Source organism: Pelobates fuscus, chromosome 11 (genome assembly GCF_036172605.1).
Source record: "Pelobates fuscus isolate aPelFus1 chromosome 11, aPelFus1.pri, whole genome shotgun sequence".
NCBI classification, from domain to species: Eukaryota; Metazoa; Chordata; class Amphibia; order Anura; family Pelobatidae; genus Pelobates; species Pelobates fuscus.
The window spans coordinates 126,431,000-126,458,441 of record NC_086327.1 but is presented as its reverse complement, the minus strand read 5'-3'; the positions used below and the strand labels follow the sequence as shown (position 1 = coordinate 126,458,441).

The 27,442-nt window shown below is 39.7% G+C and overlaps 1 protein-coding gene across 1 annotated transcript in view; it reads right to left on the bottom strand.

Annotated features, from left to right (window-relative positions):
• The window catches only part of DIXDC1 (DIX domain containing 1), a 77,762-nt gene that overhangs the window by 14,823 nt on the left and 35,497 nt on the right, over positions 1 to 27,442 (bottom strand). The window contains exons 6-12 of the mRNA XM_063436376.1: positions 11,837 to 11,949; positions 11,202 to 11,350; positions 5,553 to 5,642; positions 5,408 to 5,461; positions 4,652 to 4,702; positions 3,361 to 3,465; positions 354 to 407 (exon numbers count right to left, since the gene is read on the bottom strand). Of these exons, the coding sequence (XP_063292446.1) occupies positions 354 to 407; positions 3,361 to 3,465; positions 4,652 to 4,702; positions 5,408 to 5,461; positions 5,553 to 5,642; positions 11,202 to 11,350; positions 11,837 to 11,949 (616 nt within the window). The remainder of the gene's footprint in view (positions 1 to 353; positions 408 to 3,360; positions 3,466 to 4,651; positions 4,703 to 5,407; positions 5,462 to 5,552; positions 5,643 to 11,201; positions 11,351 to 11,836; positions 11,950 to 27,442) is intronic.

The window sequence follows — 27,442 nt, the reverse complement described above, 5'->3', positions numbered from 1 at the left end:
TATTCAAAAACCGCGCTACAAATATAAATGAAACTTTACATACAACTGAAGCAGCAGAATTTAGAATTAAATATCCCTTGGCAATATTATTAATATATTAGAGCACAAATTCCAAGAACAGGGTGTGTGAAATGAAATTGTAGTAATATCACATGTAGTGGTGTCATGCCTAAAACACGAATGATCGCAGAATGTGATGACTAAAAGTACGAAAAGTACAGAAAAACAACACATAAATCAACAAAATTCAATTCAGGATTAAACTTATTAAAGGAAAGCAGGTTCATTTTTTTTATGTTTTATAAATGTAAATGTGACTAATGTTTGAATTTTTAGACTGAAATGAATCTTACTTTGTATTCCGCAAGTAGCTGGCTCCTCTCCTCCGTTTTTCTCTGTAAATCCACCTAAAAAGATAAACCTTAATTCAGATGTCTGCTCAATTATGTCATTTTTGGTAATTTATTTATAATTTTTTATGGTCCTATACATAATACTGATATCCACGCGTGGTGTGACGCACATGCGCATTTTAGAATGTTATGTACATTCAAGGGCCACACGCTTTCATCTAACTCCAGAATCTAGCTGGTGGTACAGCTCCCATCATTCACACCTTTAATCCAAGCACATCCAGAAGTATGAGCCAAATGTAATAAATAAACAGAGAGCCAAATGAACATGAATCCTAAAGCCTTTTGCCAAATGCTGAACAGCTGAACAAAGATTTGATATGACAAGTGCGTGCAGCGGCTAGCATTGTGTGTGTATAGCCACTGCTCACAGCCATGGGTCGTGACGTCAGCACGTGTTGCCTACATCTGGTTACAATATCTCAGAGCTGTATTTGCAGGCGTATCCTCAGCTAATTTGGAGAACTGTGTGGCCTTCATCTGTTGCTGTGTTCGTCTTTAACAATTAATGTTTCAGTGTGATGCCTTATAATTTAATTGTGCATTCATTGCTACTATGAACTGCGTGACCATCTAACCTGCAAATGCTGCTGTACGTTGTGTGCACTCTCTCCAGTTGTGGTTGTGTGTGTCTTTAATTGTGTTCATATTAGCTGTGTTTTCTCTCGAGTTGCAGTGTGTCTGTCACAGTTTGTGTTCCTGTATGCTGTGTGTACTCTCTCCTGTTGCAGGGTGTGTCTATCACAGTTTACGTTCCTCGCAGTGTGTCTGTCACAGTTTGTGTTTCTGTATGCTGTGTGTGCTCTCTCCTGTTTCAGAGTGTGTCTGTCACAGTTTGTGTTCCTGTATGCTGTGTGTACTCTCTCCTGTTGCAGGGTGTGTCTATCACAGTTTACGTTCTTTGCAGTGTGTCTGTCACAGTTTGTGTTTCTGTATGCTGTGTGTACTCTCTCCTGTTGCAGAGTGTGTCTGTCACAGTTTGCGTTCCTCGCAGCGTGTCTGTCACAGTCTGTGTTCGCGTATGCTGTGTGTACTCTCTCCTGTTGCAGAGTGTGTCTGTCACAGTTTGCGTTCCTCGCAGTGTGTCTGTCACAGTTTGTGTTCCTGTATGCTGTGTGTACTCTCTCCTGTTGCAGGGTGTGTCTATCACAGTTTACGTTCTTTGCAGTGTGTCTGTCACAGTTTGTGTTTCTGTATGCTGTGTGTACTCTCTCCTGTTGCAGAGTGTGTCTGTCACAGTTTGCGTTCCTCGCAGCGTGTCTGTCACAGTCTGTGTTCGCGTATGCTGTGTGTACTCTCTCCTGTTGCAGAGTGTGTCTGTCACAGTTTGCGTTCCTCGCAGTGTGTCTGTCACAGTTTGTGTTCCTGTATGCTGTGTGTACTCTCTCCTGTTGCAGAGTGTGTCTATCACAGTTTACGTTCCTCGCAGTGTGTTTGTCACAGTCTGTGTTCCTGTATGCTGTGTGTACTGTCTCCTGTTGCAGAGTGTGTCTATCACAGTTTACGTTCCTCGCAGTGTGTCTGTCACAGTTTGTGTTTCTGTATGCTGTGTGTACTCTCTCCTGTTGCAGGGTGTGTCTATCACAGTTTACGTTCCTCGCAGTGTGTCTGTCAGTTTGTGTTTCTGTATGCTGTATGTACTCTCTCCTATTGCAGGGTGTGTCTGTCACAGTTTACGCTCCTCGCAGTGTGTCTGTCAGTTTGTGTTTCTGTATGCTGTATGTACTCTCTCCTTTTGCAGGGTGTGTCTGTCACAGTTTACGCTCCTCGCAGTGTGTCTGTCAGTTTGTGTTTCTGTATGCTGTATGTACTCTCTCCTTTTGCAGGGTGTGTCTGTCACAGTTTACGCTCCTCGCGGACCTGTTTGGAGGATTTGTAAAGGAAAACAAGGCTCTCGGTGGAACTGCTTAGCATATTTACAGAGTGCCAGAAAACCCACTCATGTGCTGATGGCCATCCTTATGCAGATAATAACAATTAAGGATGAAACAATTTGTGTTGATGATTCATTTCAAGGAATCTTTTTCTTTTATTGCAAAAAGTGTTTTTTTTAATCAGTTAATATTATCAGTTATTATTATCAGCTGATCAGAGCAAAGTTGATTCTGTATATTTGAGTTCATGCGTTTGTTAGTTGTTTATTTTTGTTGTTGTTGCTTTTTTCAGATTTATATCATGTCCATTATCAGCTATTCCTTGTTACTACAAGTAAGTTCAATATGGCTGCCCTACTGTATCCGTGAGTACCATCAGTATTATTCACTAACGCTAGAATTGCGGGGAATACAAAGTGAATTTTAAAGTGAATTTTAAATTTAAAACAAAAGTAGCTGATCTGAAAACAGGCCTGAATTTATTTCAATTTGGTTATTCTATCCTTAAATTAGAAATTTATTAGAATTCACTATGAGATTCTGTCAATTCTAACTTTGGTAAATAACTCTGCATGTGTTTTGTTATAATTGCTGTCCGTTTTGTCAGAATTACCGTTTCTCCGTGCTACGGCTTAATTCCAGAAGCATTTATACCAGGAGTTGCCAAAATCTATGTTCCCAGCTGTTAACGTTACAGTTACCTAGGCTGAAAAGAGACATGCGCCCATCAAGTTCAGCCTTTCTTATATCTGGTGTGCCGGCCTAAATTTTATCACACGTGGCTTTCATTCACTGCATTAGAGTATTCTGAAGTCTTTACTGGCAGTGCTTGGCTGTACTGTGATTTTAATTGGTGTATATATATATATAGGATCCATAAATCTTAACTAGGCAGGAAAACAACTTGTGTTGCCTGTGTACAACAAAAGGCCCATCATAGCTCAAAGTCAAATAATGCAAGGTTTTACTAGAGGAGAACACTAGCTGGACAATAATTTTTGGATTATGAATGTTCCCATGAGACCACATCAATAGTGGGCTACATGTTCATGACATTTGATGTCTGTACTCACATTCTGGTTGTGTAGTTCATCTTTGTCCATGTTAGCTCGTAACAGCTCTTGTTTTAGTTGGAGGACAGACGTTTCTTGGTGAGCCATTCTCTGCTGCAATGCATCCTGGGAGAAAAACGCTGCATGTTATTTGATCAACACTCTATAAGGTGGTGAACATTGGTTTCATCATCATGATCATTTAGCAATGGTGAAATGAACACTCCAAGCATCATATCCACATACAGCGCGCTGCAGTAGTTATGGTGCCAGAAAAACCCTGATGCACTCCTTTATAAATAGTCAAAGCAGATTTATAATGTAGTTTGACTTTTTACTTGGTGTCCACCCATTGCTCCCTACCTCCACTACTAATGCTAGAGAGCTCACTGGCTGAGAGTGTCAGTCTGCTTGGAGCATCCAGCTGTACGGTATTAGCTGTGAAAGTGGGGAGCAGAGCCCCAACTAAAACAGCTTCACTACTTACAACAGGGCAGAGGAGTGTGGGGGTACACCTGGCACCATAACCACTCCAGTGAGCTGTAGTAGATGCATACAATTAATAATGATTTTTAATACAACTGCCAAGTAGAGAACAATTCTTACAAGCATTGAAAATTGAGAAATATGTTGTATGAATCGAGGTAGGTTAGTCTCATTCCTAATGGTTTTCTTTGTTGCAATTTTTCTCACATATTACAATTTAGATTGGGATTTGTTGGGATAAGGATTCACCATTCTTAGTGACTGCAACTCCCACCATACTGTGCATGAAGTGACTCCAGATATCTGTGAGGGTAAGTGTCCATGAAAGATAACAGGGATTTCAGAAGAGCTTGCGAAGATGCATGGAGCGAAAAAAAAAATGGTCTTTCTTTGGGAATGACTAATTGCCTTTTTGTTAATTAAAAAATCCATGGCGATTGCCATTCCATGACATATTTAAGTGATTGAGTTTGTTTGGGATGGGTAATGGAGGAGTGTCAGATTTATGTAATGGCTAGCCTAGGACACTTAAGTTCCTATGGACTCTAAATCCCAGGATGCTCCTTTGAGCATGATGCCATCCACATCATATTCATTATAACTGGCTTGCGTGACTGTAATGCTTCTACTTAATCCCTGAGTGTTAGAAGTACCGTATAACTGCTTCTTGCCTAATTCCCTTAACACATTAGCCAACAGAAGCAGCAGCGGAGAGATTATTTCACGCTTACTACACTACGTTAAACCCTTTTCGACTTTTAAGAATAATGAGCTGGTTCTGCAAGGTGTCCAGTTTCATTAAGAAAACCCTCTCTGTGCTCCTCACCTTTATCCCCTGCAAGTTTCGGTTTTCCTGTTTGCAGTTCAGAAGTTCGTTCTGTAATGACAAAGACAAACTAAAAACGTTACAGTGAATACGTCGCACAAAATAAGACTATTGCAGACAAGGACTTAAATTCTTTCTTTATATAAACTTTTATTATAAAACTTTAATCAAACTTCATGATTGTTATTTCAACTAAACCAAGATCAGCTGTCCATATTCCCACCTTACTCTTTCTAAATCAAAGCAAGTACAAATCAAGTCCAATCAAGGTAAAAAAACACTTCTAAAGTGTATCTGCAAGTGAAAACAATAACGGAAATATCGTCAGCAATACGTTATGAAGAATGTTAGATAAAGTTCACATTTATCAAGGTGCTTTACTAGCACAAAGTTTGAAATCGCTATTACGTTACAAAGCATTTTAAATTTGCCCAGAATAAGAACTCCTGAACTCCTGTACCTTGACAAATCAATGTAGGGATAACACAGACATTAGACCCCTGGCAATAGTACTACGTCGATATCTTGGGGAAAATGACTCACATAAAAATAGTATTTATCACAATAAATATTTTATTGGAGAGCTGCCAATAAGTAAACTCCCCACCCCCAGTGCTGCTGAACTGCATATTTTGCTGAATTCTCATAGATTGTTGACCCTCTATTACATATTGAGAATTTTGGGAGTTGTTATGCATTAGCATCTAACGGGTTAGGATTTGACAAGCCTGCATTACACCTGTATTATTTCCTTACCTTTAACGACTGGTTTTCACTCATGCTTTGGTCCAGACGACTTTTGATGATAACCTAAGAGTAAATAAGAGACACCGTAAGCATCGGCACCATCAGTGCCCGAACATGACGAGGAGGGACAAGAAAAGCGAAGAAACTGTCTCACCAGTTGCTCCTCTGGGCACGCCCCGTCCTCACGCAGACCGAACAAACTCTCTTGTTCATCCTCAGGGAGGGATCCGTTTAATAGCAGCGCCTGAGTGGGAAACACAATACGGTAACCAAGGCAAAGAATAAGCTTGAGATCCTATTACACAAGTTCAGAAAAAAAAAATACAAAACACAAGCTTGAGAATTCCATGATTAAATTAGCATTTGTGTGTTTCGTTTTGGTTTGTTTTTATGTGGAATCAGATCAAGAAGCTCAAGCAATTCTAAATTAAGTCCAAAGAATGCTAATAATTATTTATTTTATCTCAATTCTGAGCGATTCCCACAACCCCTTGCCCCCCACAGCATGGGTTCTGCTTTCACTGCGGAGAAATCGAATCCATTCTCAGTCTTTTCATTACATTCCAAGCCTTAAAGGGGAATGAGCACATGATGAATATGGACAAGTAAATTTGTGATTCTGGGGACCCCTGTCTAACGTTACAGCTAGTCTGTACCCCTGAAATGGCTATACAAGCTACTTACTATGTTGATGTAGATACACATAAGCTGATTTTACTACAAGGTTTTAACAGGGAATCACGTCTAGCTTTACAACAGCAGTCTCTGGTGCACATTATCATGGACTGAAATGTTACATCAGTAGCCAAAACTGAGCTATATTCTACAGATCTCTTGTTTGCAGCCATTGCAAGCCCTCCCCTTCTAACTCCGCCCGTCTTTCTGTGGCTGTCCAATCACAGACTTCCCAGTGCAGCTCAATGAGAAGTCTTTGCAAGGCAGGTGCTCTGGACAATTGACACCTCCTGGGTTTAGCTCCACTAAGCTAACCAAAACAGGAAGTTACAGGGCCGGATGTCTGATTTACAGCCGTGATTGGGGGAGGGTTGTAGGAAGGTCAATTAATACATTTCTATTGTAATCTGATTTTTTTGTAAAATGAAAAAATAAAAAAGAGGACACAGTCTTCACACCTGAAGCACTTCTGCAAGCAAAAGTGATTTAGGGGTCTGGAGGGTCCCTTAAAAGTAGAAATCAGATTCACATTCAATTATTTAAAACCATCCATTTTATTGCACTCTCATAGGATAGAGGTCAAGCCTCCCAGATGTCTGTTATTAAGTAAAATAAGATCTAGCTTAAAAGGCTCACAAACCAGTCCTCAATGCGCACCATTAGACCAGCTGAGGCAGCCAATTATAAACCAAATGCATCCAGAATAATTGAAAGACCCCCATATTGCTATAATGAAGGTATAGCTTAATGTGCCTATCTATTGAAGTAGTGACTGGGCAGTGGGTGGGGATTACTTTAAATATTAATGAGGGAGGACCTAGTGTACCCCCTGACCCCTACCCACGGGTGACTGGAGGGGCCCTAATATTAACATTAGAGGGGGGACCTATTGTCCCCTCCCCTGGCTGGTCCCAAGCATAGACAGTGGGTGAGGTCAATAAAATAAACCATAAAGAGAGGGGATCTATTGTCTCCTCCCATGGCCCCCAACAAGAGGCAACAGGTGGGGGCTTTAATATTAACAATAAATGGGGGAGCTATTGTCTCTACCACTGAGACCTATTGTCTCCTCCACAGGCAGTGGATGGGGGCCAAAATGTATTATAATAATAGGAGGGGTTGGATGTGCCATTGTCCAACACTACAAATATTAGTAAGACCCCCCTAATCACCTCGAAATGCACCTAAATAAAGTCCTTACCTATCTCTCTAACCCTAATAATAGTGAGGAGGGAGTTTATAAATCTAAAACCTGTAAAAAAAACTAATTATACTTCCAATCAGAAGTCATTTTCCTTCTAATTCTTCTGTTCTTCAGCTCTTAAATAGGCCAAATAAAAATCCAATATAACCAACGCCATTAATTAAAATAAAAAAAAGGCCTGATCGCAAAAAACAAAACCAAAAAACTACACGCCGCAATAAAAAATAATCCATCTTCACCCATGGAGGGATGGCTGCAGAATGAGTACCGACAGCGCGAAAAACATTTATATAGGCTTTCCCATGTTATGACAGCTATTGCAAAGTGTGGGAAAGCCTATATAAGGACTACCCCCACTATCAGCGCTCATTGCTCAGAGTGAAGATGGATTATTTTTTCAGATTTTAATTTATTCATTTTTTTAAATTATTTTTTAATACTATTTTCATGTGGCGGCTGGCTAGCAAGCACTAGTGACAGGTAAGTGTTGTACTCTCGCACATGTACGAGCTGAAGAGGACCTCGCGGGGAAGATGGCGGTGGATGCAAGGTTCACTACCTTCATTAGCTGCAGAGGACAGGTAATTTGCAGAGCTCAGTTCATTTGAGCAAATGCATATTGTTTTGAAATGATTTGGTATGCGTTAAAAATGTGTGCATTTTTGTACATGGGGTTTCCTTATAACCTTTTAAAAGTAAGCTGAGAGAAAGCCGGGCAGAGGAGATATCCATCTCTGACTTCACTGGCATGTGTTATAAAAGCATGTGTTTTAAAACAGTCATTTACATATTCATGATTTTTCTTTCTATTTAAAGCTTTAATTGTATTCACATCGATTACACATTTTGTCTTGCTGAGACACGTTATATAAAAAGCGCCCTCCTTGCTCACAGAGCAAGAATGTTTGACGTAATGTGCAAAATATATCTGTATAGTACATAAAATCAAATGCCTAAGCAACAAAGTATAATAAACATATTATTATTATTGCCATTTATATAGCACCAACAGATTCTGTAGCGCTTTACAATATCATGAGAGGGGATTTAACTATAAATAGGACAATTACAAGAAAACTTACAGTAACGATAAGTTGAAGAGGACCCTGCTCAAACGAGCTTACAGTCTATAGGAGGTAGGGTGTAAAACACATTAGGACAGGAAATAGCAATCAAATAAGCTGGGAGTGAAGCAGAGCTGGAGGAGAGAGTAAAGTGCTGCCCTTTAGGAGAGAGCAAGAGACAGGTATGTGAGGTAGGGGTTACTGTGGGAGGCCATAAGCTTTCCTAAAGAGATGAATTTTAAGGCACTTCTTAAACAATTGAAGACTAGGGGAGAGTCTGATGGCGATAGGCAGGCTATTCCATAGGAAGGGAGCCGCCCGCGAGAAGTCCTGCAAGCGCGAGTTGGCCGGACGGGTGCGAAAAGCAACAGGAGAAGGTCACGGGCAGAGCAGAGAGACCGAGAAGGGGCATACCTATGGATCTGTGATACAAGAGGGGCTAGAATTGTTCAGTGCTTTATAGGTATGGGTTAGCACTTTGAATTGACTCCTATAGGATACAGGAAGCCAATGTAAGGACTGACAGAGGGGAGAGATGTGAGAGGAGCGACAGTAGCGGGGCAATACGGCAATACCGCAATGACACTTTTTAGAGATGGCAATTAGTATCACTCGAGCAAACAAGGTAACAGTTTTATTTTTGTTATGTAACCTTACAACTATACATACCCATACAAATCTAGCACCTGAAAGGTAGCATTTTATGTATCCATAGAAACAAAATATAACAGAAAAAATGCAGAGATGTTTACAAGAAAATAATATATTTTCTTGCAATATGTTCACAATATATAATAAATCCTGTTAAATATATTTAAATATATTTGAATGGACACTATAGTCATAAAAACAACTTTAGCTTAATGAAGCAGTTATGGTGTATAGATTACGCCCCTGCAGTCTCACTGCTCAATTCTCTGACATTTAGGAGTTAAATCACTTTGTTTATACAGCCCTAGGCACACCTCCCTGCATGTGAACTGCATAGCCTTCTTAAACACTTCCTGTAAAGAGTTATGTACTGTTTACACTTCTTTTATTGCAAATTATGTTTAATTTAGAATTTCTTACCTCATGCTCTGTTAATAGCTTGTGAGACCCTGCAGGGGTTTCCTGTATGTAATTAAAGTTCTATTTATAGTAAGTCACATGTGAAAATGAAACTATTTTGTTTTCATGCAGGCTGTGTTAGTCACAGCCTGCATGGGGCGAGGGGTGGGGGTGGATGGGGCTGCATAAACAGAAACAAACGTGATTTATCTCCTAAATGGCAAAGAATTGAGCAGTGAAACTACAAAGGCATGATCTATACACTAAAACTACTTCATTAAACTAAAGTTGTTTTGGTGACAATAGTGTCCCTTTAATACAAAAATGAAAGCTATAATAACAGATTTACATGTAGCAAATTCTTTTATACATTAGTTTGTTACAAATTATTGACATGTTTCCTCTCTTACCAGAACCCTGTCCTTTGCATGAATGTGTGTTTGTTTGACTTATTTAAAAAAAAAAAAAAAAGACATAAAATTAAAAATAAAATGAAAGCAAACTGAGGAAGAAAATAAAGTATTTTTTTTTTCCATAAATCAGACATTTAAATAAAAGCTCTGACGGAAGAGTTCCATTTTAATCCATGTGGATATAGAGAATTTAATGAATGTTCTTTTTGTTTTAAAGCCAATAATCTGTCACTTGTAAGTACTAAGTACTGGTGCAATGTCGATGACTTGAAAGCGGAGATGGATTATATGGCATCCAGCTTGTGCAACGTTTATGGGAATGGAAACAATATATTTCTCATGCAGACATGCAATTCATGGTGATTTTTGCTCTCTCTGATTTTTTTTCTCTTGTCTCACCAATATAGTCCCAAAAAGGAAAATATTTTTTTATGACTATAAGTTCCCTTGTATCACTGTGACCGTTCTCCATCCACGTTTGTTGGTCAAATTTTAAGATTGCTTATCTTGTCTTCAGTACTGAGACTCCTACACAGTTAATTTCTATGGCATCTATAATCACACAAGCAAGAAGGTTTGTGGAAGATCGGCCACTCTCACAGGATATTTGACGGTCCCCTGTTTTATATTGACTTGAGCAAAAATTATTACTGTGCCATGGGGGGAGAAATTAGATCTAAGGAAATCACACTTTCTCCTCCTAGGAAAGTCTATGCAAAGATGTCTGAGGTCATAAGACTGCGTTAAATATAAGTAGAAGAACATCCAAGTTTTGGTTTTTTTCTTCCTCATGAATGTTTGGTAACGGGTAAAGGGTTACTCGAAACACTATAACTACTACAGACTGCTGTAGGGAGTCCCCTGGCACCATTCCACTATTAAGAGTATCTTGCTACCCCATCCATAGTGCTCCCCGTGGCCTAGTACAATACAGGTCACTGACATGGACCTTTATCACTGACATGGACCTTTATCATGGACATGGACCTTTATCACTTTATCCCTGACATGGACCTTTATCATGGACATGGATCTTTATCATGGACATGGACCTTTATCATGGACATGGATCTTTATCATGGACATAGACCTTTATCATGGACATGGACCTTTATCACTTTATCCCTGACATGGACCTTTATCATGGACATGGATCTTTATCATGGACATGGACCTTTATCATGGACATGGACCTTTATCATGGACATGGATCTTTATCATGGACATGGACCTTTATCATGGACATGGACCTTTATCATGGACATGGACCTTTATCATGGACATGGATCTTTATCATGGACATGGACCTTTATCATGGACATGGATTTTTATCATGGACATGGACCTTTATCATTTGCATTGCTGACTATGACATATAAGGAATGCGAGAAGCTTACCTGTAAACCAGATATCATTTTCTTAGCTTCTTCCATCTCCTTCTCCAGGTGCTCCTGCTGCTCCAGGAGATGTTCTTCCCATGACGTGTCCTGCGGTATGGCAGGGCTGGCAGGCTGGCAGTCAGAGAGGGGCAATGTATGAGAGTCATCTAAAGAAGAAACCAAAAATCTATTGGAAATTCTGCATTTAATTAAAAATGTGGTGACAGACAGACCGACTGGTCCGTTTTCTCATTTGTGATGTCCCCTAAGCTCACAGAGAGTCTAGATCTTGCTAAAAACTGCAACCCACTGTTTGTCTAATTCCCTAACTTCATAATTCAAGAATCATTCATCGGATACAAATGTACACTGTTAGTGTGATATAGCAGTTTCTCAATAAAGCCATATTCTTTTTGATACATTCAAACAAAAGGTTACTTACATAAGCCAAGTGTGGCATGTTCAAGAGAGCAAACTGTTTCATTTCAAACTGCACACGTAACAAATTCACATGACTGCTAAAATGTGTTGGTTACACAGTCATTATAGTATCAATATAGGAATAATGACACAATTATTAGAAAAGAAGAATGCCCACAGTCATGATATTGGTGTGGTTAACAGTAAGTGTCCAATCAAGCCATAGTACTCACCTTTCTTAGAAATGAATTCCTCAGTCTGAATAACTGTAAATCCAGATTTTTCGTCCCGCTGAGCATCATTGAATTCTGATTTTGTGCTGTGTACAGGACTTGGAGATGTTAGGCTGAGGAATGTAAAGGGAATACCAAAATTAGACATTAAACTTACATTGAACTAAGTCTACATATTCATACATTGTAAGTGACCATCAGGGCTACTAACTAAAGTGAGAATTCAAAGTGAATTTCGAATTTAAGGCCATAGTAGCGTAACTGAAAGCATTGATGATTCAAGGAATGTTCCCAGTTACTTGGATCTAACATGTCAAATTCTCTTTCAATTCCCACCTTAGTATATAACCTTGTAAGCATGGGGTTAGTATTCATGACCACTTACACTAAAGTAATCAAGCCATTGAGAAGCAAAATGTCTCTTAAGTGCTATAAAATGTGCATTACAGCGTGTGTGCCGTATATTGCACTGCAGCCCCATGTGCAATTTAAATTACATTTTATCTGTGTATAAGACTTTTTTTTTTTTTGTGAAAAGCAACAAGTCAAGTTATCGAATGCTATTTCAACACATTACAGCTATAGAAAATGCAGTTTCTAAAATCTCGGTAAATACAGAACAGAAAAAAACAAAGCTCTTTAAAGGAGCCTCACTGAATTTTCATAAGACGTTATCTTTTGCTATGTAAACGCACTGAACAAAATGATGCTGAAGTTTGTAATCTTAAATGTGCTGTTAAAGTCAAGGTACCCCTTCCCTCAGTATACAATTTAAACTTCTTGTTTAAGGATCATTTTAGTAAATGCATTCTCTAATTTATTGTAGTATATAGAAAACCCACCAGTCAATACACGTATTGTGTTTCTTAATTGGTGTTTATTCTGTGTTGGAGATGAGCTCCCAAAATAATTTAGCTTAGAGACTAGAATTAACCCCTTTTTCACCAATAAGGACAGCTAGAGGCTTGGTCAGTGCACGGAGACATGACTCCGTCTTACTGGGAGTTCCCACAGTCTGTGTATTTACAGTGTTTGGCTTGTTTTTTGTTTTATTTCAGGTGGGTATGTGTTTATGCCAGAAGGTTTTAGATATTCATTGTACGAACGCTGTTTATATAAAGTTTATACATACACAAATGTATGTCATATCTGCTATTGACTGAACATTTATACAAAGAGTTCCACTGGAACGTACAATGTCTGCTAAGTGATTGGTTTTGGTGTAAGACGTTGCACTTTAAGAAGAGGACATATTACGAAATCTCAAAGCCAATAGCTAAGTCTACTGGAGGATCAGTCTCTGTAGGAGATTAGATGCCTCTTGTTACTGCACCCCCTGGAGATTAATACGATTTGCCTGTATGATCACTTTAGATGAGTAGACTGACGTTGGACTGGGATCTGCCGTTTAGGGAAGCAGGTTTCATTAACTTCACTTTAGATGAGATGATTCCCGTATCAATGTGTTGCAGGGAAATCCCATACCAGATGAGCGTTGGTAAATCTAGATAAGTTACAAAAGCTGTATGGAGCCATACAATAGGTCTGTCCTTTCTAGACACATTGACCCGCTACCTGCCCAAATGGAATCAAATGTAATCAATGTTAATCTATTTCCTGACAACTGGTGACATTATCTTAAGTGAGCAATAAACCACTTAAATGTCGTTTGTGATACAATCTAACTGTGAAATAAAATGTACATGAACTGCAAGGTGATGTTGGAACAAAGAATATAGTGCATGCACCACTTGGAAGACTTGTTTTATTCCGAAAATTAAATATAACATCTATTAAATATTAACTTGAACGAGAGGTGGATGCTATGCAGTAAAGTAAGCAAAAAAAAAATATGTTGAAGCTTGAAACAATATAGCAGCCTATTATATTCAATGATTATAATTGTAGTACAGCACACGCCACCATTTTTGGATGTGTACACAGTGTGCCTCCATTGATAAAGGAATCGCACATTTTTGGGGTCACGATAGCCAAACTAGAACATTTTGCCGTCTCGCAGGTTTATCTAGCTGGATATTGAGCCTATAAATTCAAACTTTAGTAAATACATTGCTTACTTTTACCCTATGATGGACATTGTTACAAGAGAAGTGAGAACCCTCACCAAAAAGAGCGACTAACCCTCCCATATAGGGAAAATCGGGCAGTATGCTCAAATACTCTTTCGAATCACTACTGCCAACCGGCTCCTAACGCGCAGCATGTATACCATGTGTCTTACATGTAATTTATTCACATCATCATAATAATTGATTACAACAATAATCGCAGGACAAATCCACTCCAATTTCTAAAAAGAACAGTTTGCAAAGTGTAATTTTTTAAATAATTAAAGGGACACTATATGCACCAAAACAAGTTTAGCTTAATGAAGCAATTTTTTGAAGTTTGCATTGAGTGTTTAGATGGAAATATATATTTTTGGTGTACAGATCATGCCCCTGCAGTCTCACTGCTCAATTATCTGCCATTTAGGAGTTAAGTTACTTTGTTTATGCAGCCCCAGTCACACCTCCCTGCATGTGATTTGCATAGCCTTCATAAACACTTCCTGTAAAGATTAATTTAATGTTTATATTTCCTTTATTGCAAATTTAATTTAATTTAGAATTTCTTATCTCATGCTCTGTTAATGGCTTGTTAGACCCTGCAGGAGCCTCCTGGATGTGGTGAAAGTCCAATGTACAGAGCAGGAGATAAAAACTTCTAAATAAACTTACATCTGATTGAAAATTAAACCATGTTGTTCGTGCAGGCTGTGTCAGTCACAGCCAGGGGAAGTGTGGCTTGGGCTGCATAAACAAAAACAAAAGTGATTTAACTCCTAAATGGCAGAGATTTGAGGCATGATCTATACACTAAAACTACTTCATTAAACTAAAGTCGTGTTGGTGACTACAGTGTCCCTTTAACGTTCTAAATACAAGCATATATATATTGATAAAAAATGTTTAGTTTTTTTTTTCTTGTTTTGTTTTTAGGTTTGTATTAAGTGTTCAGATGGAAAATAAATATATATATATTTCAGCTGTGTTTTAGCTTGTTGATGAATAGAAATGATCCGTATAATAGCGGAGTTTACAAAATACTTTCATTTTTATTAAATGTATAACCTAATGTAATGCTCTATGTATGTGCTCATCTCAGATTTATGTCTAGCTTTGCTTGTTCGTAATTTATTATTTTATTGTTTATATATCCGTTTTACAGCCTTGCAGAACATTTAGGTATAGTAATAATAGTAAGGTGAAAAAAATACTTCACTTTCCCCACTATTCCGTAAGATCAAAATACTTATGAATATTTTTTATTCAGCCAGAACAGGACCATATGCATTATTTTTTTTGCCAAATGTATCATTTGTCCAGATTCAAAGTAAGTGCTTTTTTGTTCACCAAAACACCGAAATGTAATTATTTTCTATCTATTTTAAGTGTTTGCCGTGATAAATACGCTCGCCATTACGCAGCGATCTGATGCTGACACTAGATCTAGAGTCATGACACTGATATATTAACCCTGACCTCCGGGACTCTCATTGTCCCAGTGAGATAAGAAAAGACATAGCATATTAGGGGAAAAGGCATGGGGTGCATGCAAAGGGGGAGGTCACGATTGACCTTTACTGGTAAAAAATGGAATTTAATTTGTAATTTAATAACACGGATTTCAACAAGATCTAGCATTAGACAAAGAAAACTGTCAACCTGGCTTTTTTGTCTTCCTCTAAGATTTGCTAAAAAAAAGGAATAGAATATTAACAAGGAATGCACTTTTTAAAATTGCCATAGGACTTTAGATGTATTTAATGTTACTCCCAAATAGCTCCTATACAGGGTATTTTAATAATTATACCGTATTGTACTGTTTAAGGTACAAAGGATGATTATATACAAATACAAGTTATATTTTTGTGTATTTTAGGCTCTATCATAGCCCTGTGTAGTTGGATTATATTTTGAATTTCTTATATATTCATATTTGAATGAGAGCCACTTCAACTGCTGCATTCTTAGAATAAAATTGTTTATGTGGCTGAATAAACAATTCTCGTAGTTTAATGACATGAAAAAGATAATGTTACTCTACGTACTGTAATGTATCAATATTCCACACTATACTAATAAATCTGGATCTTAAATGTATTCTTATTTAGAATTTTCTGATACATTTACATGTGATGTGTCAGGGTCCAAGTGTTCAAACCTTATAAAGCTGTGATCTGCCTGAGTGATACCCCACACTCTCTGACAGACAATATACAAGTAATTGTATAAGAAATATGGCAAGTTGTACAGCGCTGTGGTATATGTTGGTGCTATATAATTCAGACAAATAACAGGTGCCAGACTCTTGCAAGGAATCTAGACTTGCACAGAAGTCTCCCCATATTATGGTTGAGAGTAAACAAACCTAGCTACACCCCACATCAATGCATTAGGCTTTATGGCTACTGATCACAGAAACAGCTGATGGGCAGAAGGAATACATTTTAGATTAATTCCAAACAGCCGTTTTAGCCTGGGAAGCAAATACTACCAATCTCAGGCAGTCCAAGACATGTTGCTGCCTTACGATTAAAGGAATCCTAGCTCTAAGCCTAACCCTGATAAATCACATTATATAAAAGATTCAAAAAATTTAAGTATGTATTAGTAGAAAATAATGTCATTTATAAATCATTCTACCGTTCTCATTATTTTTCAATAATACACACGTCTATGCAGTCAGTATCCACTTTGTCAGATATATCTGAACCTACACTAGAAACCTGTTCATTAAAGGGACACTATAGTCACCTGAACAACTTCAGCTTAATGAAGCAGTTTTGGTGTATAGAACATGCCTTTGCAGCCTCACTGCTCAATCCTCTGCCATTTAGGAGTTAAATCCCTTTGTTTATGAACCCTAGTCACACCTCCCTGCATGTGACTTGCACAGCCTTCCATAAACACTTCCTGTAAAGAGAGTCCTATTTAGGCTTTCTTTATTGCAAGTTCTGTTTAATTAAGAATTTCTTATCCCCTGCTATGTTAATAGCTTGCTAGACCCTGCAAGAGCCTCCTGTACGTGATTAAAGTTCAATTTAGAGATTGAGATACATTTATTTAAGGTAAATTACATCTGTTTAAAAGTGAAACCAGTTTTGTTTTCATACAGGCTCTGTCAATCAGGGGAGGTGTGGCTAGAGCTGCATAAACAGAAACAAAGTGATTTAACTCCTAAATGACAGTGAATTGAACAGTGAAATTGCAGGGGAATGATCTATACACTAAAACTCCTTTATTTAGCTTAAGTAATTTAGGTGACTATAGTGTTCCTTTAACCCCTTAAGGACACATGACATGTGTGACATGTCATGATTCCCTTTTATTCCAGAAATTTGGTCCTTAAGGGGTTAATGTAAAGATCTAATTGGTCAACAACTTACTGCACAAAAGTATGCCGACCTCATCAAAAATATCAGTTGTATTTCAAACCAAACATCAGAATGGGTAAGAAATGTGTGAATTTGTTTGTGCCAAACTAGGAGAGCCTCTCTGATCATCCAATATGGGTGAATGGGCTTTGGCAACTGGAGAGAACATAAGTTTTTACTCCTACCACTACAAAGAGGAAACTGAAGATACATTGGGCATTGGCATATCAAAACTAGCCAGTCATCTTGAGATGGTTTCACAGAAATTACAATGGCCACCAGGATCATCAGATCTCATTCCTTTAGAGTACATTTGGGATATTCAGAGCATGTTGACAAATCTGTAGGAACTGCGTGACGCTATCATGTCACTGTGGATCAGAACTTCAAAGCAATGCTTCCATCTTAAATCCATTCTGTAAATAATTTAATCTGCTTTGGCAGCGAAGGGGGCAACCTTCTCTGTATCAACGAAAGTGGCCACCGAGTGTAATATAAATGATATGGACAGTTTATTTGAATTCTTTTCTGCAGTACTATCAGATCTGTAACATATGGGACAAGGTTGGAAAGACATATTGATCCCCTAAGATCGTTAGAAATCCAGATAAAAGGTGACAGTGTGCCAGGTGGCCTCTTTAGATCCTGCTGGGAAGTGTTCTTATTGTGATAAGATTGTTCCTCTTCTTTAACAGCTTGAAAAGGCCAAACAGCTCATTAATTCCAGTAAAACGGCTGAGTCCCTCGCAAAGAATTATTTTCAAAAACTTGAATGAATTCTTTTCAAGCTAACAAATTAGATGGACACTATCATAACTTCTAAATATATATCACTATTTATTTACTTTATCAATGAACTCAACAATGGTCCCTTTCAATTATTTTTCTAGTGCCGTGATGGGTAACCTTGGCTGCCCTAGTTATCGCTGACTCAAACAATCCATCTCTCCTTCACGCAGATGTTTCTATCGGATATGAAACCTTCTGTATACCAGCGGTCAGATTTGTTTTGTTTGTTTCTACAAAAAAAAAAACTGCCAGCAATTAAATAATGGAGATTTTTGTTATTTTTATGCTACACTATAGACATACGGTATTTTGATTAATTAATTGTATTATTTTTAGTCTTTTGAAATGTGCTAAATAAACATGAACAAATGCAGCGTCAAAGGGTGAAGAAAAATGTTAGAATCTAGAAAACTAAGAAGGTTAATGCATACACACCCCATTGAGGAGGGTGTTTAAATAGTTTACTGGTTTTGCAGATAGAGATAATCAAGAAATCCCTACATATGAGAACAATGAGAATTCTAAGTGAATTTCAAATTTAAAGGAGCACTATAGAGTTATTCACGAATTGGCCATTCCGTGAGTCCATCTAGTGGCTTGGCCAAGAGATAGGTCCAGGGGTCCTTACCGACCGGTCTTTCCAGTACATCCGTCATTAGCTTCTCTATTCCCAACCAAAAGCTCTCCGCCCTTAAACATGTCCACCACATGTGGATACAGGTCCCCCTTGTGCCGCAGCCCCTCCAGCAGTCATCTGTGGGAGTTTTGCCCATTCTATGTAGATTGACAGGAATGGTGTACCACCTTAAGAGAGTTTTGTATGACTGCTCTTGGTGAGCCACGCAAATGGAAACTTTGGTTGCTGCCTCCCAGATATCCTGCCATTCTCCTCCCTCTAAGGTTTGGTGTAGGTCTGTTTCCCATTGTGTAATGTATGCAAGGGGTTTTTCGTCACTCTCTGGGGAGCTAAGCTGGGCATAGAGGGAGGTGATCAAACCTTTGCGTGCTCTCTCTGTCATGCAAAGTCTTTCGTAGAATGTGAGCGGAACCCTGACTGCTGCTCATATGTGTGGTTTCCTAGCAAAGTCTCTCAATTGAATATATCTGAAATGGTCTTTTGTGGTTAGCGGTGCGAGTTGTTTAAGTCCGTCAAACGTCCTAAACTTATCCTTATCGTACATTTGGCAATACCGCTGTGGCCCTGTTTATTCCAGTCCTCTAAAGTCCCGTGCTCTCAGCTTTTTTTTTTTCACAAGATCTCAGCACATTGTGGGAGGCTGTAGCACTTAAAACAATTACAACACAGATCCTCTTAAGAGAAAGTAACTTTTTAACAACCAGGACAAAATCTTAACAATACTGAGGAGCAACATGAGACACATAGCGGGGTTCATAGCACCGTATATGTCTTGCTTCTTACTTGTTTAAGGACCTCAAGGCACTCTAGGGATTGCCACTACAGCACATGGTAGTGGTTATGGTTCTTGCAGGCTACTGGTACCATCCCATGGTTCCGTGTGTCACCACTAAATCACTAACACAGCCACTCAAGACTGTCCATATTTGTACATCATCAGTATATCAATTTCAGAAAATGAAGTCGTAAAATGGGCAGCAAGCTGCTTTGTAGTGGTTATGGTGCCCCTTTAAATACAGATATCTTATCTGTTTGGAAAACTGTGAATTTTAGAGAAATCATAAGGAATTATTAGACCAGGTTAGCTGAAGCTCTGCTGTCTTTACAGCTCAGCAATTTTGGCTCACATTTGCAATTCCCTATGAACTCTCCACAATTCATAGTTTAGTGAGTTTGTTTCTTTTTTATCCAGGCACATTCTGTTTATTGATTCCATTCCTAGAATTCTAAAATTGAGGCCTTCTGTGCTAGAAATAAATCATGGTCCAGACTGATAATCAATATTTTCTGAAAAGAAAAACGGAGAGGGGTCAAAACATCAACATCCAGATGTAGTTTTAAATAGAACGTATTATCCTGGATGGAATCTCCTATTATATATCTTAAACACTAGGATCATTCACTTCTTAATGATAGCCCTATCAGGCATCAGTGGACATACAACCTTCCGCCCTGCTAGTGTTATCCTCTTGGTGTTCCTAAAGTAGTTGTATACAATGCCCCTCAGAGGATAACCCCAATGCTGGTATCACTTTAAGGACGTCTGAAACATCTCCTATTGCATTACAAGTCCGGTGGGGCTTTCTTCCCATGTACCTGTTGTTGTGAAGAGCAAAACACCTTGAGATCGGAGTCTCCAATGGCTCTTCACAAAGAGCAGGAAAGGAGAGAATGGTGCCATCTCACAGCATATGCCCAGCTCTCTTAAACTGCCCACCATGGATTGCCCCTACCTGTGAGGTAAGGTATGAGTGAGAAACGGAAGAGAGGCAGATAGAGGCCTCAAAATGTAACATGCTGTAAACCCTGCAACCGTGGGCCACCAGCATACTTTCAGGGCTGCATCAGTCTACGGTTGCTGGTTTACCGGCAGGAGGGGAGCGCTGCGCTGCACTTCCTGTCAGACCAGGTACCGCGGCGGTGAGCAGGTACAGGAATGGAGGGGATACACATGAAGGGCCTGGGGGAGGGAATGAGACATATGGACGGGCTTAGGGGTGACGAAATGAGACACATGGAAATAAGACACACGGGGGGCTTTTGTTGGAAATGAGACACCTGGAGAGGCTGGGGAAGGGAATGAGACACATGGAGGGGTTAGAGAGGAGGGAATGTGACATGTTGGGGCTGATGAGACACATGGGGGGGGGGCAATTTTCGCACTGAGGCCCAGTGGTTTCTAGTTATGCCTCTGAGAACATGGTGTGTAGCAACACCACTGTTTGCAAGAGATAAAGAGGTACACAAAAATGTACATAGATTGTGAATTTGAGAGCATAGGGATTATTAACTCAACAGTTAAGTAAGAAAGAAAAATTCTAAATGAAGATGAGACGGTTTAAGCAGGAAGATTTCTCTCCAATTTAGATATACTCTCAGCTTGCTCAATTTTATCTCATTGATTTAACTTCTGTTCACAAGCACCAAGGTGCGTAGGGTAAAGCCATGTTATCTTCACCTTTGAGGCACGCAGCTTACTGACGGAGAGCTCAAAACGTGTGTTTAGTTATGGGCTCGACCTGCTTCCTGGTTGTATTTAATTTATTAGAATTTTTTATAAAATCAAAATAATTTCATACAGATGTTCTACTCCTCACTGCGTCCTAGAGGTGGGCTCTGGTCTTCTTATTACTGAGGTCTCCTACGGGCTACCTACGCTTATAGATTTATTACCTAATTAACTGTTACATTTACCTTTAAATGTTACATTTCCAACTTTAATGCAATGTACAGCTACTCAGCCAATCAGCAGTGCCCCTGCATGGGGCTTCCTCTTTAAAGAATCTGAGCAGAAGAGGGACAAGGGGCAGAGGATCAGGCACCAGGGACCTCCTGACACCATAACAACTTAATTCCCATAAAACAATGAAACCAGAAAATAAAGTACATACAAACTATCTTAACAAATTTATGAGCACATACATGGTTATTTAATAATGTGAGAATTCAAATTCAAGGTTAGAGTAGGGGAACTGATAGCATAGCTGACTTAGAGAATGTTTCCATTTCAGGCTATTTTGACCTTAAATTGAAAATAAATTTTGAATTCTCACTTCAGTGAATAACCCTGAAAGTAGAGAGACAACTCTCGGGTCTGAACCATATGTAGATCATTGTTACCCCAACAACCGTATTTATTGCATCTATCTCATTGAGAGAGGTTTAGTACACCTTCCTGGGAACAGATCCTACATCCCTGACGTCTGCACTGATTTTACAATTATTAATCACTAAATAAGCCAAGTTATCTCACACACATCACCAAATAATGGACATGCCTTTACTTGGTCACAATGAAAACAGGTGACGTGTAAAATTGTTTAAACGTTTTATAAATCATCAAGCATATATCATCTGTTTATTAGAACATGAGTTGACAATTGATCTACACCGTGTAGGTCAATATAGTAGCGTTATAAAAAATAATAAACTAAACAGACTGTCGGCATACAGACAATGACACAAACTGTCAGCAAGACAACATGTGCCAACTGGGTCATACCTGTCCAGGTAATACTGGATGATGAGCCTTTTAATAACATTGTTTGGAGCCACACACACATGATTTCAAGAAAATCTAAGACAGAACATAACACTAGCCACAATGATAGCCAACATTCTTAATACCAATCTCCTCAAAGAGTAATTTGATCACTACACTCAGGATGTTAACATTCCTATAATATGTTTCTATGGAACTCAAGCTGGAGGTCCCTAAATATTACGACTCAGCAGAACAAATCCAATGGTGTTAATGTAGAAAATATACAACTAAACAACCAGTATATACAATTAAATTGCAAGGTGTATGTTAACTGCTACATCTGTTTGCTTGTCTCCCTGGCTGGTTTTAGCTCACAGGGACAAGCTCTAACAAGACAGAAGTGGGCTCTCTTATGACAATCTGTAAATTAGCGAACCCTTAATAGAGAACACATTGAGGTAGGTGACTGCAATGTAATCTAATAGAAAAGGAATTAAGAAAATACTAGCCCTTTTCTCAGAAACTGCTTAAGACACAGCTGAGACCGGCACAATTGTACGTCCGGGCTGTCCTCAATTCGTGTGTGTGTTTTTTGCAGATATCCATTATTGATTAAGAACTGCTGTTAGAATGCACTTAGAATGTGCCAATTACGCTGCAACGTGAATTGCACTGAGCTGGGTATTGGCTTGCATAATTTAAAAATAATGGAAACACAAAATCCGATTCAGCAAAGGATAGAAAATATATACACATTTACTCATATATGTTATATACATCACATATACAAACATGCACACAAGTCTATGAATATCTCTATATATAACCCCAGATCATTATATATATACACACACACATATATATATATATATATACATATACACACACAAACACACACACACATATATACATACACACACACACACACACACACACACAAACACCCACATTATGGCAATATATGTTGACACACGTAAAATGAATGATGTGCATTATAAATACGCTTAATTATCTAACTTTATATTGGCCAAAATCATTTTTCACAGCAACTAGGAAGCTCCATCCAGCAACTAAGGAGTTATTCATACGTCTTCCTCCTCCCCCTCTCCCCCCAGTCTCCCAAACCCAGGCACTGCCACTGCTTCCCCATGCATCTCTCACCATTTCACCACCTTCCCTCCCATGTTTTTCAATTCAAGTCTTTGGCATTCCGAACTCTGCAGCCAAGGAGCTGTGCGAGCCACGCGTGGCTTATTGGCAGCGTCCTGTCTCCAGATGTTGGCCGGCCACAGCTGATGTTTTTTTGGGTTGTTTTTTTTTTTTTGCTCTTGCCAAACCTAGCGATGCTGCATTCTCTCCATCCTTTGAACTCAGCTAGTCCTCAATAGGAAGGTGCAAGCCTGGCTTCCTAACTCCTGCATCCATGTAGCATCCCTCCATCTGCAGATCTGATTCCCCTGTGCTGTTTTCATTACAAGCTCCTTGCTCCATCACACATTGCCTTTTTCCATAACCCTCTTGCCTATTTTGTGTTTTTTCCCCTCATCTGGATAACATTCTAGGAGCATGCAGTCACTCTCTCTCCTCCTCAGCCTTGGAAACAAACTAACCACATTGTTCTAGCTGATACATTTCAAAGCGTCAGTCATTTCTGTGATAAAAGCCATTCGGTAGAATCCCTTTCTGAAGCTCTGTTGCTTGTTTGTGATCCGTCTGCTTTGCTCTCCCTTCTGTCACCCTTAGCCTGCAGACTATTCTCCCACCCAGTATCACGAGAAGATGAATACAAGCTTAGGGTGAGGGGGAGGGAGAGCCACAGCATCCAATAGGCAGAGGAGATATCTGGGTACCCTGAGAATAGGTGGGATTTTATTTGGCCATCATCATGTTTATATATATATATATATATATATCCAGCACCTCTAGAAATTGTAAATAAAACATCAAATAAATAAATAATAATAATAATAATAATAATAATAAATAATAATAATAAATAATGTGAGATTGTCAGATCTGGCTCTATCTGTCCATCATCACCTTAATACGCTAAGCAGGGTTAGTAGGACTTTGATGTACAGTTAAAGCAATGTATTGTATTTCATCTATTCTCTGATCCGCGTTTCATTATATATGGTGTCTCTGAACCTCTTCATCACAGACACAAATCGGTGCATGTTTATGTATGTGTGTGTGTGTGTACGTGGGTTTAGGCATTCACAAATATATGACATGTTTATAAAATGGGTACATATATATATATATATATCTAGACAGCGAGGCCTTTTACTCATATATCGATACTATCAGGGTTATTTACTAAAATTAGAAATTAAAGAATAGTCAAAAGCTGACAGAGAATTTTTCCTGTTTGGCTATTTTAAAATTCACTTTGAATTCTCACATTTTTTTTTTATATTTGATTAAAGATTAGGAGTTGCACTCACAAGAGTATTTCCTGCCATTTTAATGATGCTAGCTGAAATAGCTGACACTCAGGACTGTAACCTGCACTACTCTCAGGCAGCACTATATGTATGCCTCAGTTCTGTCCTTAAAGTATAGTCCCCTTAACTCCCACACTAACACATTCAACACCATTAAACATGAACCCATACTACTCTAACACAGTACAATAAACATTGAAGGAAAACACCAGGCACCATGACTACTGCAGCCTAGTATTAACGCCAGGCACCATGACTACTGCAGCCTAGTATTAACGCCAGGCACCATGACTACTGCAGCCTAGTATTAACGCCAGGCACCACGACTACTGCAGCCTAGTATTAACGCCAGGCACCACGACTACTGCAGCCTAGTATTAACGCCAGGCACCACGACTACTGCAGCCTAGTATTAACGCCAGGCACCATGACTACTGCAGCCTAGTATTAACGCCAGGCACCATGACTACTGCAGCCTAGTATTAACGCCAGGCACCATGACTACTGCAGCCTAGTATTAACGCCAGGCACCATGACTACTGCAGCCTAGTATTAACGCCAGGCACCACGACTACTGCAGCCTAGTATTAACGCCAGGCACCACGACTACTGCAGCCTAGTATTAACGCCAGGCACCACGACTACTGCAGCCTAGTATTAACGCCAGGCACCACGACTACTGCAGCCTAGTATTAACGCCAGGCACCACGACTACTGCAGCCTAGTATTAACGCCAGGCACCATGACTACTGCAGCCTAGTATTAACGCCAGGCACCATGACTACTGCAGCCTAGTATTAACGCCAGGCACCACGACTACTGCAGCCTAGTATTAACGCCAGGCACCACGACTACTGCAGCCTAGTATTAACGCCAGGCACCATGACTACTGCAGTCTAGTATTAACGCCAGGCACCATGACTACTGCAGCCTAGTATTAACGCCAGGCACCATGACTACTGCAGCCTAGTATTAACGCCAGGCACCATGACTACTGCAGCCTAGTATTAACGCCAGGCACCATGACTACTGCAGCCTAGTATTAACGCCAGGCACCACGACTACTGCAGCCTAGTATTAACGCCAGGCACCATGACTACTGCAGCCTAGTATTAACGCCAGGCACCATGACTACTGCAGCCTAGTATTAACGCCAGGCACCATGACTACTGCAGCCTAGTATTAACGCCAGGCACCATGACTACTGCAGCCTAGTATTAACGCCAGGCACCACGACTACTGCAGCCTAGTATTAACGCCAGGCACCATGACTACTGCAGCCTAGTATTAACGCCAGGCACCATGATTACTGCAGCCTAGTATTAACGCCAGGCACCATGACTACTGCAGCCTAGTATTAACGCCAGGCACCACGACTACTGCAGCCTAGTATTAACGCCAGGCACCATGACTACTGCAGCCTAGTATTAATGCCAGGCACCACGACTACTGCAGCCTAGTATTAACGCCAGGCACCATGACTACTGCAGCCTAGTATTAACGCCAGGCACCATGACTACTGCAGCCTAGTATTAACGCCAGGCACCATGACTACTGGAGCCTAGTATTAACGCCAGGCACCATGACTACTGCAGCCTAGTATGAACGCCAGGCACCATGACTACTGCAGCCTAGTATTAACGCCAGGCACCATGACTACTGCAGCCTAGTATTAACGCCAGGCACCATGACTACTGCAGCCTAGTATTAACGCCAGGCACCATGACTACTGCAGCCTAGTATTAACGCCAGGCACCATGACTACTGCAGCCTAGTATTAACGCCAGGCACCATGACTACTGCAGGCTAGCATAAGCTTCCAGTTCCAGATGAGGCTGTGACCAATGCCTGGAGGACGCCAGGTAAGTTGTCAAACTGTTCACAAATGCTTGGACGACTTACCCTGAGAGGGAGCTGGCTGTAGTGGCCAATATAAAATATTAAAATATTACCCAAATACACTACCCTATAACTAAGCCCCAACCCCTACATTGCACATAAACCCCTATACTACACAAACACAAAACATTAACTCTTACTGTACACTAACATTAACCCCTATACTACACAAACACAAAACATTAACTCTTACTGTACACTAACATTAACCCCTATGCTACCTTAAAGGGACACTACAGGCACCCACAGCACTTCAGTTGTTTAAAGTTGTCTGGGTGCAGTGTCCCAGTCCCACTTAGTCCTGCAATGTAAATCATTGCAGTTTTAGAGAAACTGCAATGATTACCTTGCAGGACTAAGACTGCCTCTAGTGGCTGTCAGAGGCACTTCCTACTTTCTATGCAAGTTTTGGTCACCTAACTGATGCTGGATGTGAGGACATCCAGCGTCAGTAAAATTCTCATAGGAAGCATTGCAGCCATGCTTTCTAAGGGGAAGGCCTAATGCACCTGCAGCATTCAACCCCCCCTATCGGATGATGTTGGAAGAGGTGAAGCGCCAAGGGAGACAGGTGCTGAAATGGGGAGAGTACAGTAAGGTTTTTTGGGGTTTTTTTTTAACCCTTACAGTGCCAGGGGAGAGAGGGGGGTGTGAGGCTGGGTGAGGCCAGAGTGAAGTATAGTGTACGCAATTCAGCTTTGTATGACTTACTCTATAGTACCCCGTTAACACCAACCTTAACCTGAAAATCTCATATGATAGAAATCAGATATAACGGTAAAGCATTTATTAGGAAAAAAATTATGCTTATTGAGGCTTCTGGAGATATTTATTAACCACTCGGCCTTTGTCTCATTTTCCCATAAGGCACGGTTCACTGTTATGTAGCCTTTAAATACATATTATATAT